Source organism: Eptesicus fuscus, chromosome 12 (assembly GCF_027574615.1).
Source record: "Eptesicus fuscus isolate TK198812 chromosome 12, DD_ASM_mEF_20220401, whole genome shotgun sequence".
Lineage (NCBI taxonomy): Eukaryota > Metazoa > Chordata > Mammalia > Chiroptera > Vespertilionidae > Eptesicus > Eptesicus fuscus.
Genome location: NC_072484.1, coordinates 10,463,477 through 10,484,386, shown reverse-complemented (window position 1 = coordinate 10,484,386; position 20,910 = coordinate 10,463,477). Strand labels below are relative to the sequence as shown.

The 20,910-nt window shown below is 53.4% G+C and overlaps 1 protein-coding gene across 1 annotated transcript; it reads left to right on the top strand.

The window, feature by feature from the left end:
* Window positions 1–296: 296 nt before the first annotated feature.
* On the top strand, window positions 297–2,377 carry CEBPB (CCAAT enhancer binding protein beta). Its single transcript, XM_008141176.3, has one exon. The coding sequence runs from the start codon at window positions 713–715 to the stop codon at window positions 1,751–1,753; it is 1,041 nt and encodes a 346-aa protein (XP_008139398.1). The 5' UTR covers window positions 297–712; the 3' UTR covers window positions 1,754–2,377.
* The last annotated feature ends 18,533 nt before the right edge of the window (window positions 2,378–20,910 follow it).

Below are 20,910 nucleotides of genomic sequence, written 5' to 3'. Positions count from 1 at the left end.
AGGAGACAGAGCTCGGGGTTGAGGTCTCCAGGCTCCGGCCTGGGGAGTACCTTCTCGGCGGGGCGTCGGGTCTGGGCGCCGCTGACCCTGAAGCCATCGCCTTCTCCAGCAGGGGGCGGGCCGCCGCCGCGTTTCGGGTGGGGTAAGTCGATAGCGTTGCCCACTCCCCGGATTCCCTCCCCCTTTCAGTACATCCTCCAAGCCCAGAGGGGGCGGTCCGGGGGCGGGGTCGCGCCTCCCCTTCTTGCTCCCAATCCCAGGTCAGCCGGGTGGGAGTGGGCTGGGGGCGTTAGGCCGCCCTCCGGGGCTAGGGGACCCCCCGAGCGCGCGCTCCTGGTTTTCCGTCAGGCCGCCGACCTCTCGGGGGTCTCAGGCGGCCCTGGTGTGGCTCTGTCCCGGCGGCCGCGGGAGGGGCCGGGGCGGCCGCCAGTGACGCACCGTTGCCATGCGCCGCCTTATAAATAACCGGGCTCAGGAGAAACTTTAGCGAGTCAGAGCCGCGCACGGGACCGGGAAGGGGACCTACCACAGGGTCCAGCAGCCAGCCCCCGCGCTAGTAGCAGCCACCCCAGCAGCAGCAGCAGCAGCAGCGGCAGCGGCAGCAGAAGCGAAGCAGCAACACAGCGGCAACAGTTTGCAGCGAGGAGGCCGCGCCACCTGCGGGCCGGCCGGAGCGGGCAGCCCCAAGCCCCCTCCCCGGGCACCCGCGTTCATGCAACGCCTGGTGGCCTGGGACCCAGCATGTCTCCCCCTGCCGCCGCCACCTGCCTTTAAATCCATGGAAGTGGCCAACTTCTACTACGAGGCGGACTGCTTGGCTGCTGCGTACGGTGGCAAGGCGGCCCCCGCGGCGCCCCCCGCGGCCAGACCCGGGCCGCGCCCCCCCGCCGGCGAGCTGGGTAGCATCGGAGACCACGAGCGCGCCATCGACTTCAGCCCGTACCTGGAGCCGCTGGGCGCGCCGCAGGCCCCGGCGCCGGCCACGGCCACGGACACCTTCGAGGCGGCTCCTCCCGCGCCCGCCCCCGCGCCCGCCTCCTCCGGGCAGCACCACGACTTCCTCTCCGACCTCTTCTCCGACGACTACGGGGGCAAGAACTGCAAGAAGGCGGCCGAGTACGGCTACGTGAGCCTGGGGCGCCTGGGGGCCGCCAAAGGCGCGCTGCATCCCGGCTGCTTCGCGCCCCTGCACCCGCCGCCCCCGCCGCCGCCGCCGCAGCCCTCCGAGCTCAAGGCGGAGCCGGGCTTCGAGCCCGCGGACTGCAAGCGGAAGGAGGAGGCCGGAGCGCCGGGCGGCGGCGGCGCAGGCATGGCGGCTGGCTTCCCGTACGCGCTGCGCGCCTACCTCGGCTACCAGGCGGTGCCGAGCGGCAGCAGCGGGAGCCTGTCCACGTCCTCGTCGTCCAGCCCGCCCGGCACGCCAAGCCCCGCCGACGCCAAGGCGCCCCCGGCGGCCTGCTACGGGGGGGCGGCGCCGGCGCCCTCGCAGGTCAAGAGCAAGGCCAAGAAGACCGTGGACAAGCACAGCGACGAATACAAGATCCGGCGTGAGCGCAACAACATCGCGGTGCGCAAGAGCCGCGACAAGGCCAAGATGCGCAACCTGGAGACGCAGCACAAGGTCCTGGAGCTCACGGCCGAGAACGAGCGGCTTCAGAAGAAGGTGGAGCAGCTGTCCCGAGAGCTCAGCACCCTTCGGAACTTGTTCAAGCAGCTGCCCGAGCCCTTGCTCGCCTCCTCCGGTCACTGCTAGCGCGGCCCCCGCGCGCGCCCCCCTGTCGGCCGGCCTCCGCGCTGCCGGGGCGCGCGGCGGCCGCGAGACTCCGGGAAGCGCCCGCGCTCCCGCTCCCGCCCCCGCCCGTGGTGGCGCCGGCAAAACTTTGGCACTGGGGCACTTGGCAGCGCGGGGAGCTCGTTGGTAATTTTAATATTTTATTATATATATATATATCTATATTTTTGTCCAAACCAACCGCACATGCAGATGGGCGCCCGCCCGTGATATTTAAAGAAGAAATGTCTATGTGTACAGATGAATGATAAACTCTGGCTCTCCCTCTGCCCCGTGTCCAGGCGCCGGCGGGCGGGCCGGTATCGAAGTTGATGCAATCGGCTTAAACATGGCTGAACGCGTGTGTACACGGGACTGACGCAACCCACGTGTAACTGTCAGCCGGGCCCTGAGTAATCGCTTAAAGATGTTCCACCGGGTTGTTGCTGTTGATGTTGTTTTTGTTTTTTTTTTTTTTTGGTCTTTTTTTTTGTATTATAAAAAATAATCTATTTCTATGAGAAAAGAGCCGTCTGTATATTTGGGAATCTTTTCCGTTTCAAGCATTAAGAACACTTTTAATAAACTTTTTTTTTTTTTTGAGAATAGTTAAAAAGCCTTTTGGGGGCAGTAGTTGGCTTTTGCTTTTTTCCTTCATTTTGGATTTCTATGATTTTATTTTTGCTTTACTGGTGTGTGTGGGGGGGTGGTGCGTGGGGGGCTGCTAATATTTTTGGCTTTTTTTGCGGTTGGGTGGGGGTGTTGCAGCTGGTTTTTCTTCTCTGCTACTCCCCGCATGCTCTCTGCTTGGAGATGGGGGTACCAGAACTGGGGTGGGGGGTGGAAGGGGGAGGGAAGAGCAGAAGAGTGCTGGGTCGGGCTTTCAGGGTGACTCGGGGCCCCTGGGTGCTGGGGAGGAATGACTGGGAACCCCATTTGGGGAGGGGGGTCCAGGGCCTCTGGCAGGTCCTGAGTTCTAGGTTTGGGTTTGGAGGGGCCTGGAGGTCTGTGACCCCTGCTCAGTGTTTAGGGCCTGTGATTGCGGGAGGAGAGGCCACAGGTGTGGGTCCTGCTGAGCCCAAGTCGGGGCCGATGCTTTTGGTAAGTGTGGTGGGCTGGCTGTTTAAAAAGTACTTCGTGTGTGTATATATTTTAAGAGAGGAGCCTGGATGTGTGGGCGAGCTTGTGTTGTGTGTCCCTGGCCGGTTTGGGCGTCCCTGTCTGGCAGGAGGGGAGAAGCCCGGCCAGATGGAGGGAGGTGGGGGGAAGGGTTCCTGCACTTCCACTCCCTCTCCTGGGAATGGGAGGCTTACCACTGCCCTCTGCCCAGATGTGGGCGCTGAGGCCAGCCTCACCTGCTTGCTCAAGGTGGCTGAGCCTGGGCTTGAACTTGGGGCCCCTGTTCCTGATCCCCTGGGACAGAAACAGCCCCTGGCAACGCTTCCTCATCCCTGCCCTCTGATAGCCTCCCGCCTCTTTTCACTGCACCCACACCCCCATTCCAGCTCTGGACAGCATTCCTGAGAGTTGAGGATGTAGACAGAGGGGTTAGTGGATACACGTACGGCGTCCTGCGGTGCCTGGCACGCAGGAGGTGTTATATAAGCCTTTGCTCTTGTTATTATTTTTCACTGGGAGGCTCTTGGCATTTGGCACCCCAGTCTGCAGTGCAGTGAGTGTGCCGAGCACTTGCCAAGGGCCAGGCGTCCGGTAAACCCTGGACTTGCCCCATTTCATTTAAACTTCACAACCTTTGGAGAGTTGGGTACTATTAGGGGGCCTGTTTTTAGAGTAGTTTTTGGCTGTCGAATCCCTGTGGGCAAGAAAGTGGTTTGGGGTCATCCTGCCCTAGGAACTCAGCAGTGGGGGAGGGGTAAAATGGGGGGGCGGTTCGTATATTATTTTGCCAAGGGCCTGGGGCAGCCTGGGGGTTTTGGGAGCAGCTGTTGATACTGTGTTTTGAGATCAGCAGAATGCTTTTTCCCTCCCTTTCCCTTTGGGAGCCTGGGACGTGGGGGACAGACACACTCAGCCCCCACTATTATGGAGCTGAGGATCAAGACAATCTCTACCTCCCTAATGCTAGTGTCCCCTGTTTGTGGCACGATGGCTATGCCGAGTGCTGGGCAGAGGTAACCTCACTCCGGGCCTGGGCCTCCAGTGTGGCTCTGAACAGGCCTCCCCGCTGCCCTGGGTGGCCAGGTGACTGGTCAGGACCCTGGACCCTCCAGTCCAGTCCAGTACCAACAACAGCACATCTGCTCAACTACCTCTAGGATTTACCTGCTGGAGTGCCAAGGCCGGGGCTATGGACCTAGGGTTGGCGGTGGCTCAGACTTTGGGGGGAAAGGGGTGTCACAATTCAGGAATGAATCTCTCCAGTCCCTGCTCTCCCCTTTGTCACTGAGAGGTGGCTGGCAGCTGCTGCTCACCCATTTTGCAGAGGACACAAGGGAGGCGAGAAGGGATCAGCGTGGTCAAACAGTGACACCCAGGCTCCCCTTTCACCCATGGCCAGCCTGGAGCGCAGCTCCTTACACACTCAGGTCCTGCTTTAATCTACACAACATCCCATGGAAGGTGTTACACCCATCTTACAAAAGGAAACCGAGGCCCGCAGAAGTGGTATTCGTGCTCAAGGTGGAACCAGTTATAAGATCCCAGGTCTCTGGGGAAAGCTCGGGCTGGGAATCTGGCTTGTCATTTCAGCCCCCTGCCCTAAATCCTGGGCCCTACCTGGAGGGCGCCTTGCCTGGCCCCGTATGCAGGCACCCCAAGCACCATAGTTAAGTGACTTACACATGGTTTCACAGTTTGGAAGCAACAGGGGATTTGAACCTGAGCCCATCTGCCCCTGAAGAGGGCTGGGACAAATAGTTAACAGGTTGAGGCTCTGATGTGGGAGCATGGTGGACAGAGCTGTGCCCAAAGGACTTCAGGAAATGTCACAGATTGGGGGATACCTGCCCTGTGGATCCCTAGGCTAGGAGGGCTAAAGGCTTGCAGGGAGGAGGGACCAGATCATTCAAAAGCCAGGTAACAAGAAAGAGTAGAGGCCTGACCGGTGTGGCTCAGTTGGTTGAAGTGTTGTCCCGTACACCTTCTCTCTCCTCTCCTCTCCTCTCCTCTCCTCTCCTCTCCTCTCCTCTCCTCTCCTCTCCTCTCCTCCCCTCTCCTCTCCTCTCCTCTCCTCTCCTCTCCTCTTTCTCTCTCTCTCCCTCTCTCTCTCTCTCTCTCTCTCTCTCTCTCTCTCTCTCTCTCTCTCTCTCTCTCCCCCCGCCCCGCCGCCCCCCCCCAAAAAAAAAGAAAAAAAGATTAGGATGGGTGAAGCAAAAGGATGCCTAGTCTCTGTCTCCCCCTATAAATTGTCGCCTCCATCTCAGTCACCACATGTCCCCAGAACCCAGCATAGGTCCTGCGCATAGTAGGTGCTCAAAATGCTCAGGAGGCTAGGGACAAGTTAGGACTAATAGTGGAAGCAAGTTTGGGGCTTACAGTGTGCAAAGCACCCCTCTAAGGCGGGATCCTTGCATCTGTCCAAGAAGGCTGGTCATAGTAACCACAGACCCATTTAGTGGGGTTGACCACTGAGGCTAGCTGGGAACCCCAACCAGTGTTTGCTCAGGACAGGAGAGTTGACAAAACACATTCACACCTCATCATCTTATGCAATTGCCCCATGGCCTAGTGATCTTCACCAAGGAGGAAAGTGGGTGTCAGAAAGGAAAGCTGGAGACACTGCTGGCTGCCAGGCCCTGTGCTCAGGGTGTGCTGTCGGTTTAATCAGGCCCTTGGAGGTCTCGGCTTTGCTATTGGCATTTTCCTGCCAAGCAGACAGGCTCAGAGCGGGGAGGTGAGTTGTCCAAGGCCGCACAGCTAAGCATGGTGCAAGTGGAGTAGGAAAGAGGTGGACTTTAGATTCCATGGAAACACCTAACAAAGTACAGAGCAAAGCTCAGAGTACCCCCTCTCCTGAAGTCCTCTCTAGACCTCCCTGGGACTGTTTTATCCTCGTCTCTAAGACATTTATTTGTCCAGCTATTTTTTTCATTTGTTCAGTAAGCATTTTGAGCACCCACTGTGCGCAGGACCTATGCTGGGTTCTGGGGACATGTGGTGACTAAGATGGAGGCGACAATTTATAGGGGGAGACAGAGACTAGGTATCCAGTAACAGGAACAAGATATAATGACAGGTGGAGACAGGGCTCGGAAGGAAAGTGGGGCAGGGAGGGGTGGGGAGGTCCGGGGAGGCCTGTCCTAGGAGACGGCACCTGGCAGGTGCCTGATTGAGGCGAGGTGTGAAGGGGGAAGAGCCTTGTGGACTGAGCACTCACTCCTCACCAGGTGTCATTGTGCGTGTTTTATGTATCTTTATCCTCACATTAACATCGGTGCTGTTCATCATCCCCCTTCCCTAGTTGGGGAAACCGAGGCACAGAGCAGCAAAGTCACTGGCCCAACAGCTGGTGAATGAGGGACTGATGTGAGATTTGAATTCACACATTATATTTGAACCTGAGAGGCCTTTATCTCCGGCTTCCCCGCCATAACCCTAAACCTCTCATTTGCTCTGTTTTTCTGCCCCCCCTCCCCCATTTTATCCTTTCTTACCTCGGCTGACCTCCTGCGTGACTCGTGGTAGAGTCCCAGGGGCCCCAGCTGGCCATCTGCCCCTCACTGGGGGTTTTCAACCTTGCATTGACTGGCCATGAACCGGGCAGAGAGGGAGGCCTGGGTGGGCTGGGCTGGGAATGGGGGTGGGGGTGCTGAGGCTCCAGACGGTTGGAGTTTGAGCCCCTCCTGGGTGTCCTCTGAAGCCCAGAGGTAGCAACCCCATTTCAAAGAGTGGGGACCGAGGCTTTGAGAAGGACGGTCCCTAGCCCACCAAGGGGAGACGGTGGGATTTGAATCCAGTTCTGTCTTAGCCTCAGGCTGAGCTGCTTTCCTGGTCTGCGGGTCACTGCATTGTGGGGGAACAGATGGGCAAACGGCGAGCTTAGTACCATTTCAGGGGTAAGATGGTGTCGGGGGGCGGGGGGGGGGCGGGCTCTGAGCTTTGCTCTGTCCTTACTGGGTGACCTTGGGCAAGATGCTTGGCTGATGTGGGCCTGGGCTCCCGCCCCTGTGAGTGAGAGCAGTGCCGGCTGCCACGCACACAAGCAGCCAGTGTCACGGCAGCACCCACTCTGACCCCGGGTGGTCCTCGTGCCCCTGGAGCTGACATTCTGGCCGAAGACGCACAAGCAGTGCATTGCAGGTTGATTTTAGATTGTGATACAGGCCTCGGGGGGAGTGGCAGCGGGCGGCTGGGAAGGGTATTTGGAGAGCATTCTGGGCAGAAGGAGCCGCAGGTGCAGAGGCCCTGAGACAGGACGGAGCTCAGTGAGGACAGAGCAGAGGCAGCCAGGGTGGAGGGAGGAGCGGAGGACAGAGGGTGCAGGGGCCTTCGTGCGGGGGCTGCAGAGGCCAGGGTGAGGCGGAGAGAGGTTGTTTTGAGGATGAATGACTAGGTGTTCATGCCAAGGCCTGGCACCCAGAGAGCCCTTGACAAGTTTGTTGATGGGACAAAACAGGCCGCCTGGTCTCTGGAGGAGGCAGAGTGCAGTGGGTGAAGGGCACAGGGAGGCCCCCTGCCTGGGCCCAGGGGACCTTGTGGGTGAGGAGCCTCTGACCCAGGGCCTGGAGCCACGAGGAGCTGTTCACCAGGCAGGAATGAGGGGAAGGGCATGCCAGGAGGCGGGTACCCGAGGAGCAAAGGCTGGGAGCCAAGAGAGGGAGAGTTCTTTGGGAAGCGTGACTGCAGGGGAGAGGGCACCGAGGAGGGAGAGAGAGGAGGCTGGAGAGGGAGGCAGGGCCAGGCCTCTCTGAGGCCTCTGGGGTGGGAGTGGTAGGCAGTGTGGGGTGGGGGCAGGTAGGAGGCAGTTTTTATTTGATTTCCTAAGTAATGCACGATTGTGGCGGGAGGTTTGGAGAATGCAGAGTATCAAAAAAGAAGGACATAAAAAGCACCTATAATTCCACTATCCAGAAATAAACCCTGCTAACACTTGCTGTGTGGCCTTGGGCAAGTCACTTCACCTCTCTGTGCCTCAATTTCCTTATTTATACAATGGAATAGTGACTGCCTCATAGGATTGCTGTGAGGATTAAATGAGTTAGTCATTGTAACATGTTTCATCATTATTAATAACATCATTACTACTTTGGTGGGTCGAGAGCCCAGATGCTACAATCTGGCTAGTTCTGATTTGGGACAGGTGACTGTATCTTGCCGTGCCTCAGTTTCCCCATCTGTAACAAGAAGAGAATAAAATTTCTCCCAGAGTTTTGTAAAGCTTTGACAGGTTAATTCACACAGGATGGTTAGAGAGAGACACTGTGTATGTGGCAGTTGTATTTCCTTCTAGAATTTTCATGCCATGTGTATTTTATTTCATTATAGCTAATGTTCCTATTTGATACTCATCTGCTTCTTCCTTAGCAATAGCACCCCTGTATTACTGGGGTAAGTACCCTCGTAAAGACTACATTTTCCAGCTTCTCTTGCAGCTAGAGATGACCAATGAGGTATAAATAGAAGCTATAGGTGAGGTGTCCAGGGAAGTTCTTTAAAGGGGCCTGACTCAGCTATGAGAGACATTCCCTTTTCCCGCTCTCCTCTGCAATCCCCTTTTCCTCCGTTGCTTTTTTCTCCGTCCTCCCTGGAACTCAGATGTGATGGCCAGAGCTTCAGGGCCATCTTGAATCATGAGGCAGACACTGACGCACAGGAGTCACGTCGTGAAGGTGGTGAAACCAGAAGATAAAAGGCTCTTGGCTTCTTTTTTTTTTTAATCCTCACTGGAGGGTATTTTTCTGTTGATTTTTAGGGAGAGTGGAAGGGAGAGGGAAAGACAGAGAGAAACTTGATGTGAGAGAAACACATCGATTGGTTGCCTCCTGCACGAGCCCTGACCGGGGCCCGGGGAAGAGCCTGCAATCAAGTACGTGCCCTTGACCGGAATCGAACCCAGGACCCTTTGGTCCACAGGCCGATGCTCTATCCACTGAGCCAAACCGGCTAGGGTGGCTCGTCGGTTCTTGATGGTGGTGGAGCAGCCAGCCACACAGGTCCTTGCCTGCCTTGCTCTGGCCTTGTTTACCTGATACAAAAATAAATCTCTGCTTATTGAGGTCTCTGTCATTTTGTCTTCGTATTACTGGCAGCTGAATCTATTTCTGATACATTTGCCAAAACAGAATCGACTTGTACGAGCTGTTTTGGTTCCCGCATTTCCTAGTGGTGCCCCAGTGCTTCCTTGTCTGCGGATGTTCTACTGACACTGTTACACATAAACACAAAACAAAGGGCTTGCACTTTGGTTCGGAAGAATAATTTGCATCAGATGTGGTGGAAGCGTTTCTTTTAATTCATTTTAATCGCAGAAGTAATGCACAAGGACATCTGCCCCTAAACTGTTCTGCGCGTCTTCAGGTACCTGTCTCCCCTGAGACTCTGAAATCTCAGTGTGCATCAGGGCAGGCATGAGCCAGGCCCTTGGGGTGGACAGAATCTCTTCTGATAACTTTTTAAAAAAAATAATTTTTTATTGATTTCAGAGAGGAAGGGAGAGGGAGAGAGAGAGAGAAACATCAACAATGAGAGAGAGTCATTGATCAGCTGCCTCCTGCATGCCCCACACTGGGGATCGAGCCCACATGTCTGGGAATCGGAACTGTGACCCTCTGGTTCATAGGTCGACACTCAACCCCTAAGCCATGCCAGCCGGGCACTTCTGATAACTCTTGTGAGTTCAAATCCTGCTCCCCATCCTCCATATGAGATCCGCCAAGGAGGCCCTCAGCTTGGAGACGGAGAGGGCCAGCCCCTGCTGCAGCTCACCGAGTGTGATGGCAGCTACACTGGGACCAGATACCGCACCACCCTGAATGACCCCTCTGCCCCATGCTGCTGCTGCCACCAGCTGCTCCACGGAGCCCTTTGCCAGCCTGCCTGGGGCCAGCCCAGCTGGGATCTCTGCGAGGTGAGTCGGTAGGCCAGGGAGCTGGGCAGGAGAGCTTTTACTTTTATAGCTGTCACCAGATCCCTGCCTCTCAGGCCCCAGCCCTGGAGCCCTAGAGGGGCCCGAGGTGGCTAGGGAGGAGGAGGGCTCTTCAGAGAAACTGGTGGGTGGGGGTCAGCAAGCTGTGGAGGGGAGAGGACTGGGGCAGGCTTGGTCCACCTGGGGTATGGGTGCCACCCTCAAGCCAGGCCTTTGTCCTCTCATGCTAACTGGGGCCTGTCATCCAGTTTGCCTTGCTGACCCTCTTGGGTGTTGGTGAGGGACACGCAGATCACGGGATCCTGTCACTCCTTTGGCCTTGAAACTCAGGTGCAGAGCATTTAGCTAATTCTACTTGCCAGCAGCCCTTGCATTGCCCTTTGCTTTATTTTCCTCCTTTGTTCCAGTTCCCTGCATCTATCCCACCACTCCTCACAGCACCCCCCCCCCCAAAGTGGGCATCATCCCTTATTTTATGTCTTTTCTTCTTAGTGAAATGTACACACGCAGGGAAGCGCACACAACACAGGCACACAGCTCGTGAATGTTCCCTGCCTGGAACCCCTCATGTAACCTGAATCCAGGCTCAGAGGCAGACCACGCCAGCTCCCCCGAAGCCCTTCCCGCCCCTCCCAGTCACCGCCCCCACCTAAGGGCGATCGTTACCCTGATTTCCAACAGCAAACACGTATTTGGCCTATTTCTGTAACTATAAGTGGAATGACACTATGTGTTCTCTTATATCTGACTTCTTTTATTCAATATTGTTACTGTAACATCTACTCAAGTTGTTGCGTGTACCTATCAGGGCTTGTTGCTTTTTTGTTACCGAATAGAATTTCATTGCCTGGACGGACACAGTCCAGGGGTGGACAAAAGTAGCTCTACAGCTGTGAGTATGCGAAACAGAGTTTACTCTTAAACTATTCTTTATTAATTATTGTTTTATTTTCCATATGAACAGCAGTAAACCTACTTTCGCCCACCTGTATATTTCCTTGCTGAGGGACATGTGGGTTGTTTCCAGCTTTTAGCTCTTCAGAATTGGGCTGTGATGAACATTCTAGAATGCATGTCTTTTGGTGAACATATGTACATATTTCAGTTCGGCATATTTTGGGAGCGCCTTGCTGACTCATAGGAAATGCTATGAGTATGTGTTTTAATTCCTGTTCATGGTACTCAACACTAGATGTTATTCAGTTTCTTACTTTTTTTTCTGTTTAAAATAAACTCTCTATCTTAGTCAGTTTGGTCTGCTCAAACAGAATACCATAGTCTTGGTGGCTTATAGAAACAACAGAAATTTACCCCTCACCGTTCTGGACTCTGAGGCATCCAAAGTCAGCTTGCTGGCAGATTATAGCCCTGCTTCCTGATTCACAGACACTCTGTCCCCACATGGCAAAGGGGCACACGAGTGATTTGGGTCCTGTTTGTTTATTTATTTATTTATTTATTATTTTTAGAGAGAGGAACGGAGAAGGATATATAGAAATATTGATGGGAGAGAAACATAATTGATTGGCTTCCTGCTGGTATGCCCCACAACCTAGGGGCATGTGCCCTGACCAGGAATCAAACCGGGGGCCTCTTGGTTCCTGGGTCGATGCTCAACCGCTGAACCACATTGGCCAGGCTGGGGTCCTTTATGTAAGGGCACTAATTCCATTCACAAGGCCTCCACCCTCATGACCTAACCACTTTCCAAAGACCCCCACCTCCCAAAGCCATCACATTGGGCTATTTTAATACATAGATTTTGGTGGACACAAACATTCAATCTATAGCACATTTTATTTAGAAATAGATCTCACATTTTTAGAAAAGTTACAAAAAAAGTCCAAATAACTTCTTTTATTTTCTTGAATAATTTGAGAATAAACTGCTGACCTGTTGTCCTATTACTTCCTAAAACGTTGAAATACAGAGACATTTTCTATCTAACCACAACATAACCATCAAAAACTGGAAATGAACATTCTAATAAGTGCCAATTACCTTAATAATGTCCAGTGAGAGGATCTCGTTCAGAATCACATTGCATTTAGTTGCCACGTCTTTTTTAGTCTCCTTTGATGTAGAACAACTCCTGGGTCTCTCCTTGGTGTTCATGACCTTGACACTTTTGAGAATGACAGGCAGCTGTTTGTAGTATGTCCCTCACCTTGGGCTTGTCTGTTGTTTCCTTGTGGTTAGATTCAGGTTATGCATCTTCGGCAGGTAAATCACAGAAGTGAGGCTGTGTTGTTCTCTTTGTCCCATTGTCGATGGCTTTATTGAGATATAATTGGCATATAACATCACACACATTAAAGTGTACACCATAATGATTTGATACATGTATATATTATTAAACTAGTGACCCATTGCACGAAATTCATGTGTATTAAAAGGGAATTAATTAGAGGAAAGATTTTATTATTGCTATTTGCCCTTTCTCTATAATAGAAGTGTCAGAGATGAAAGAAAATTAGTAAAATGTATATGAAAATCTTCCTCCTGTCAGAGTATGGGGCGCGCCACGGGAACTCGCCCACCCACATGCGCCTCGAAATTGTACAAGATCCAGACCCGGCTGGGTCCACCCCCATCAAGCCTCACTGGGTGGGGGGCGTGGCCTGAGGTCCCCTGTAAAGCCTCACCAGGCTGGGGGGCACAGCCTCAGGTCCCTGCTGATTGCTCGTTAAGGCTTGTTATGGGAACCCGGCCTCCGCTGTGGGCGCAGCCATCTTGACCATTACCATGTGACGGTCAATTTGCATAGTCCCTCTTTATTAGATAGGATGATTACCACAACAAGTTTAGTTAACATCCATGACCTCACATAGTTACACTTGTTTTTCTTGTGATGAGAATGATGGTGCTCATCTGATACTTGATTGAAGAGATGTCTGCCAGACTTCACATCTGTAAAGCTACCCCCCGCCCCCCCGCACACCCCCGCTTTGCAGTAATAGGTATTTGAGGTGTGGTACTTCAGAACTATACAAATATCCGTTCCTCATCAAACTTCCAGTGGTTCATTTACTCTTATCAGTATGGACTCATGGTTTTCTATTTTATTCAGCAGGCTTTAGTACATTGTTACTAAGTGTTAATAGGCTCACATTTTCCAATGTGTGATCACTGGGAGCCCCTTGGAGCTGGCTCTGTGCCCTTTTAGCATGTCGCCATCATTTCTCGAGCACTTCTTTAACTTTCTGGCATAGGTGCTGTGCGCTCGTCTAGTGCTTTCTCTGCCCCAGCCCTGGAATCAGGCATTTCTGTAAGGAGCCTTGGCTCCTTCGAGTGGAGAATGGTGTTTAGAAACCAAGGATTCAGCACAAAGTGTGCTCATTGCTGCTGGGTTGTCACTGCTCCCAGACCCTCAGTGAGCAGAACTAAGGACTGCGTGTATGCACATACATAGATACACATTCATATCTGTATTCTTTCTGTAACCGCATCTCATGACTATCATCTATCTATCTATCATCTATCTATCTATCTATCTATCTATCTATCTATCATCTACTTAGAAAACTACAAGTTTATGTTGATATCTCCAATTCCAATCCAGCACCACACAATTTATTCCAATGACCTCTTTCTATATTTGGTACTCTCTCATCTGACAGTGAGAAAATTGGCTTCTATTATTCTTAATATATTTACTTATTTGACCAATTGCTTACATGTAACCAATTTCCAGTCTCTGCACGTTGCCCAGCTCCCTCCCTCCCCAACTGCAGGCCTCCTCTCCCTGCTTTGGACCCCACATTGTGCCACCTTCCTTGTGGATGATCTCAGTTCAACTCCCCTCTGGCCTCTATGCAAGTCTTCACATTTTTCAATTAATGTGAACACATAATATATGCGTATTGTTCAACATTCAAAAAGTGTGAAAGGGTTTATCGTGAAAACTTACTCTGCCTTCCACTCCTGCCTGCACATTCCCAGTTACCTTCCCCACAGGTCAATGGGGGGGAAACGGGGACATATGTAACAATTTCAACAATAAAGATTTAATTATAAAAACATTACTGAATCTGAAGTCTGGTTGCAACTCTACTTGTGGCATAACAACCCCAGCCCAAGTTCCCTGGCTCCCTGGTCCTCCCCAAGTCAGCCCCTCTCGCTCACTGCCTTAGGGGCTCTGTGTCCCTAATGGGATGGCAATAATAGTTCCTACCTCATAGGGCGTGGTGAGATTAAATGAGATGATATATGCATAGTGCTTAGAACAGTGCGTGACACATAGTAAATGCGCAGTAAATATCAATTACTATCACAATTCATTTTTTCAACATATCATTTAATAAGAATCTGCTCCATGTCAGGGTTAGCGTCTCTCTGCCTGCAAGCAGAACCTCAGATACTATAAAGTCAGAGCCCAGAAAAGATGATAGGACCGCGGGGTGTAACTGCCCCACCTAGTATTCTGGCTGCCAAAGGTGGTTAAAATCTCCATCCCCTCCATTTCCAGGCCAGGGCCCTGACACCCCTGTACCCCAGCCCCCAGCTCTTCAGAGGTAGGAACATCCTCAGATCCTCTCCAGCAGTGCTGATTTGAACCCTTGTGGACTCAGAAAAAGACTGGCTCAGGCAGCAATGGGGACGCCCCTTCCTAAGCCTGAACACTGTCGAAGGGTCTGAACCACCTTTTCTTTGCAGCCAGTTGGGCCCTGGGAGGAAATGGGCAGCGTGAGTTGGCCAGGGACTCACCTGCTGCCTGCTGTGTGGACCAGGGCTTCTCAACCTCGGCACTACTGGCATTGGGGCAGCATCATCCCTTCTGTGGGAGGTTGTCTTGTGCATTGCATGACTTCCACCCGCTAGATGCCAGGAGTGCCCCCACCCCAGTTATGACAACCAAAAACGTCTCCAGACACTGCAAGTCTCCCCATCAGGTGAAAACAGCCACCTGACTGAGCCCCCCGACTGAGCCCCGCAGGCCGAATGGCTGGCTGTGTGATGCTGGGAAACCCCTCTGCGCTCTCAGGGCTCAGGCTCCCGTCACTCGGGATCAGGAGGAGCCGGCATCAAGGCTCTCCAGCTGATCTGACTGGAATCCTCACTCCGGTGTGTTCCTTCCATCCTGGTTGCAGGTCTAAGAGGCGGGGCCAGGACTGGGCCAGGACACAGGTGTGGGTGGGCACGGCCCTCGCCTCCTCTTCCACTTGGTGCCAGGCCCTCCCTCTGACCGCAGAAGAGACAATAACGACAAAGGCAGGCTTTGGGCGGTGTCTCCTGTGATCCCCGTAACAGCTCTGGGAGGCAGGGGCTCTTATGATCCCCATTTTCCAGCGATGGGACACATCATAATGGTGTGCCGCCTGACAGGACACACAGGACGAACACAGTATCACTTCTGTTCTATCCCTGCAAAGATGCATGACCTGAATGTAACCAGGAGGAAACATCAGACAAATCCCAAGTGAGGGGCACGTGACAGAATAGCTGGCCTGCCATTCTCCGAAGTGTCAAGGACAAGAATGTCACGGAGAGACCGAGGAGCTGTTGAAAGAACCTACATACAATAGGAGGAAGCTAGGTGTGACCCTGGACCAGGAAAAAGCAGTAAGACCTTTATAGGGACAAGCATGGAATGGTGAACATGGCGTGTGGATTCGATGAATGCTTATGGATGACAAGTGTACTGAATTTGAGAAAACTGTGGTGTGTGTGTGTGTGTGTGCGTGCGCGTGCGTGTGTGTGTGTGACAGGGATCAGGAGATCCATAATGCAGGGTTCAGGGGTCAAAGGACACTATGTCTACAATTGACTCTCAATTTGGTACAAGAGAGAATATAAATAGAGGGAAAGTGATGAAGGAAGTAGGAGAAAATACAACAATCTGGGCAAAGGCCATCTGAAGTCCCTTGTAAGTCTTGTAATTTTTCTGTAAGTTCTAGAGTTATACCAAAATACATTTAAAAAGAAATCAAAGCATCTGCCTTCAAAATACCGAAGCTAAATGAAGATATATGTCCACAAAAAGACCTGTAAGCATATTTGCAGCAGTTTTATTTATAACAGCCAAATTGGAAACCACCCAGATGGCTTTCAGCAAGTGAGAAGATCAACAAATTGTAATACGTCTATAAACGGAGTACCAGTCAGCAATAACATGGAGCAAGCTATTGATTCATGCACACCATGGACGCCCCGGAACAGCAGTGTGCGGAGGGAGAGAAGCCAGACTCACAAGACCAGTGTGATGCCTGATACGGACTTCGGGAACAGATCAGACGAGTCTAGAAGTCGCCATAGTGGTTCCTTTGGTGGGTAGAGGTGTTAGTGCCCGGGAAGGGGCATCGGGGAGCCTTCTGGCAGCTGCAGAAGTTTGTGTCTTGACCTGGGAGGTGGTCACATGAATTCATCCGTATGTAAGCATTCATTGGGACGAAAATTCATGGCGGTAAGTTCCCTTTTTGAACCTCACTGTCCGTAAGTTAAAGTCAAAATCAAAGTAAAAGAAAACGAACTGAAGATACACATCACACCTAAGGGAAGGAGGTGGGCGGGGCGGGGGGGGGGGGGAGTGGGATTGAAGAGAAAACGTAAATAGGACCAGAGGAGCGTTGCATGGACAGTGATGGCCACATGACGTGGATCGAGGAGTTGGACAATCAGCCCTCGCACCTGCGGTTCAGAAGGAGAAACCCAAAGCGCACAGAGCTCAGAGAGAGGGGTTCCCTTGCCCGAGGTCACACAGCCGGTGCGTGGCAGCGGCAGGATGTGAATGTGGGTCTGGGTGGTGACCCCGAGTGTGCTCCTTACCCAGTACTCTGGCTCGGACTCACTGTGCTGACAGCCCTGTTAGGCTCCCCAGGGCCTGGCGAGGGATGGCGAAACCACCACCTGGCAAAGACCATCTCGGCTCAGAGTTGGCGGCTCCAACTAGGAGGGGAGGCAGTGGGACAGAGGGCGGCCCAGCCGGCAGCTCACATGCACCGAGCTCACTGCCCGGCCGCTCCCTGGCCGAGGTGGCCCTGCCAACCTTGCTCGCCTCCTGCTGGCCTTTGCCTTCCTTCCTGGGCCAGCACGTGGGCTCTAGGGACCCACAGGTTTGGGTGCAGATGCCAGCTGTGCCCCCAACTGGCTACGTGACCTGTGGCTCCCCTTTCTGTGCCTCAGTTTCCACTTCCAGGACCTGCCCATGAGAACACCTACCCAATAGCATCGATGAGCAGAGTGGAAGAGTTAAATATATGCAAAACTCTGCACCATGCCCGCACAGACCAATACTCGGTAACGGTAGTTGCTGCTGCTGTTATTCTCTCTGCTGGTGGGAATCGGAGCTCCACTTGTCCGTGGGCCACGCAAACACCGGCTCGTTAAGACAGCTGCCGCGGAACAGAAAGTTTCAGAACAAGGAGCTTTTCGGACTCTCGGAAGGTTACTCAGAAAACTTCTTAATTTCCACTCTGGGTTTTGAAAAAGTTCTTGGGAGGCTAAGGCAAGACTGGGCGGCCTTCCTGGGCAGTTGCATAGCGCCCTTGCTCAGAGGGCCGGCGCTTGGTTTAATGCTCTGCCTGTTCGTATTGAAACTCTTTTTTTAAATTTATTTTTATTTTTTTATTGATTTCAGAGAGGAAGGGAGAGGGATAGAGAGTTAGAAACATCGATGAGAGAGAAACATCGATCAGCTGCCTCCTGCACACCCCCTACTGGGGATGTGCCCGCAACCAAGGTACATGCCCTTGACCGGAATCGAACCTGGGACCCCTGAGTTCACAGGCCGACGCTCTAGCCACTGAGCCAAACCGGCCTCGGCTCGTATTGAAACTCTTAATCGTTTCAGAAGGAGGGCTGGTCCTGGGCAGGGCTGCGGCATCTGGCGAGGTGGCCAGGCACTCCCCCCTGAGTTGTGGAACAGTCTTTGAGCGTAGGTGTCCCCATCCCTAACCTCGCTGGCCTCGGTTTCCTCACCTGGGAAGTGGGAAGAAGTGTTCTTTGTGCGAGACCACAGGGCGACGAGAGAGGAACCTCGGTTTTCTGGCGCCCGGCTCCCGCCAGCGGCCGAGCCAAGAGGACACTTGGGAAGAGAAGGACTTGTGGGCCCATGGAGCCCATCGTAGGTGCTCAATAAATACAACGTGCTCTGTGGTTCCCTGGTTGGCCCGTCTTTTTGACTTTTTTTTTTTTTGCAGTTAAATTTTGATTTAAAATAATGTCAGTCAGACATGAATCCTCTCTTCAGACACGAAAACATTTCCCATCAGGCTGAAGCCGGTCTGGGACCGCTCGCCCAGGGCGGCCCCTTCCTCACCTGCCCAGGGTGGTTTTATGATCCTGGGGTTAGAGCTTCCAGGCCTTTGAGTACGCATTACTTTCATCTGTGCGCCCGTGTGTTTTTTCCTTCCTTTATTTTCTTTCTGTTACACTTTTTAAAATGTAAACTTTTTATGGAAGTCTAACCTGGGTCCAGAAGAGTGGACACATTTCCACCAATCCCACCCACCCAGTGTCCCCTCATGAGCATGCCTTTTCGTGGCCTCCTTCACCCCCGCCCATTTCCAGGCCCATCTCTCTCCTTGTTTCTGAGTCCCTGGGTATCAGTCCTCTCTGTAATGGGTATCCACGATACTCCACAATAGCCACATGCGTGGTGTCCAGTAGATAAATGGCTGGCACATGAACTAATGGAAGCAAAAGGAATAAACAAACAGACAGCAGCAAAACTCAGCCCTGGGTGATCGAGGACTCCGTTGAGGTGGGTTTCAGTGAGTCGGAGTTGCTTGTGAAACCTGTAGAAGTAGAACCATATGGTATGGACAGTAACTGGCCCAGCATTTCCTGGAGGAGAAACGGTGGGTGTCACAGGGTCCTTGGCACGAGCCCAGGGGTGGCACTGCTCCTCAGGCCTCCTGCACTTGTCTGAGGTCCCACCACCAGGAAGTGGCTGTATGAGGTGCTGGACCCAGGGCTGTCCACACTGTTTCCATGTTGTTCTCTGCTGTATCCAAGGCGCTGCGCCTGGCAGACAGAAGACACTCAAAGATGTGCTCCAGGAACGTCACTGAGCACCGACCAGGTGCCAGGCTGTGCCCGGGAATACAGCTGAAGGACAGCCCCAAGCCCAGTCTTCATGAAGCTTACACTCATGGTGGGCGGTACAGTTGGTCAGATGTCAAGTGCTGTGGAGAAGAAGAAAGAAGAGGAAGGAGAGGAGTGCTGGTGTGTGTGTGTGTGTGTGTGTGTGTGTGTGTGTGTGTGTGTGTGGTGCGATGTTGCATTTAGCTACAGAGGTCAGGAAAGGCTTCAACGAGAGAAGGTGATGTTAGAGGGAAGGTGGAGAACCATGGGGATGTCTGGGGACAGAGGAAACAGTAAGTGCAAAGGCCCTGAGGTGGGATGGTGCTTTCTATGTTCGAGGAGCAGCAGGAGGCATGTGGGGACTGTGTGAGTCGGGGGGGGGGGCGGTTAGGAGGGAGAGGAGGATGGCGGTGCGTGTGTGGTAGTGGGTAGGTGAGGCTGTCAGCAGACAAGGGATTTGATTTGACTTCACCCTCCCGGGGTTATGGGGTGGGGTGGCCTTCAGGCAGAGGAGAGAGCAAAAGGAAAGAGCTGGTGGAAAGCGCTGAGCTCAGGGTGCAGACTAGGCACTCAATAAACAGCATGGTGTTACTGCAGAGGGATGTGGAGGCTTTGGGTGGAGCGATTTGCTAAGTTTTAATGGGGTTCCTGGTGGGCTGGTGATGCCCGAGGGGACCCATCTACCCCAGCCTCCCCCCATGGAGGGTTTGGTACCCCCTTGAGCCGGGGGCGGGGAGGGAAGACCCTCGTGCAGTGAGGCAGGATCCGCGGGTGAGTGGGAGGAGGCAGCAGGCCAGGGCTGGCAGGAGCTGGGAACTGGGGTGGGGCCAGGGAGACAGTGTTCCGACCAGGAGGGCAGGCCAGGGCTGGTCCTCCTGAGGAGAGAGGCAGGAGGTGGGACGGTCCAAGTAGAGCTTCCCAGCTTCCCACCTGTCCTTTCTCCCCGACTTTCCCTCATCCTCCAACTTGCTATTCCTCCTTCCACTGTTTGCCCATGCTGTTCCCTTCTCAGCGAATGCCTTTCCCTTCCGTTTTTACCAGGCTCATGCCTACTCATTGCCTGATTCTCAGAGGAGAGGGTCCTCACCAAGGAGGCCTTCCCTGGCTCACAGCTGGGAACCCAGTTTTGGGGGCTGCTCGTGTGTATCTGTCTGTGGTTAGTTTCTCCCATAGGAACTGAGCTCCTGAGGTGGGAACAGGTCTGCTGTGTTCCCAGCACTTAGAATGGCATCTGGCACATAGTAGGTGCTCTGAATCCTGGAGGGAGGATGGAGGATGGGTGGTTGGATGAATTATGTGTCTATAGACAGAGGGATGGATGGGCAGATGGATGGATGGCCTTGAATGGCTAAGGTTCAGCTGGGCGATGGTGTGAGCAGTGAACAGGTGGAGGAGGGATGGGTGGGTGGGCAGATTATTGGGTGAGGTGAATGGATGAGTGATGGCTAGCTGACAGGAGACTGGACCAGGGTGGAGTGGAATACAATAAAGACTCCTGGCCCAAGAGTTAGGAATCCTGGGTTCAAGTTCAGCCTTGTTACATATTAACACCAAGGCCTGTGGAGTCTTGGGCTTATTCATTTGCCTCTTTTTGCCTCGGTTTCCCCAACTATTGCTTTTTCAGCTTCACTATTGCTTTTCACTGTAGAACCCTTTTCACCACCCGCCCCCCCTCAATTTTTCCAGAGCCTCACCATATGAATGGAACAAAAAGGAGCTGCTGAGGTGGGGGGCAGGGTATCCCCCAGGAGCCCTGTGAGCTGGGGACACAACTTGAAAACCCAGCTGGACAGTCCATGATTTTGCCCCACCCCCACCCATGAGTCCCTCCTCTCTGGGGTGTTCGCTAAAAATGCAAATTTGAGGGTTCCTTCACCCAAGCTTGTCCTTCAGGTGCTTTGAAACAGGCCCAGAGACCTGCAGCTTTAACAAGCTCCACCCTAGGGCTCTGAGCTCATCTTTGGGGACTCACTGCCCCCTTCCAGGGCAGCTGGATCCCGCAGGTCAGCTGCCACGTGTGCATGCGAGCTGGTGTGCTCGGGGGCTGGGGTTGATGTAACATGCGCGCACA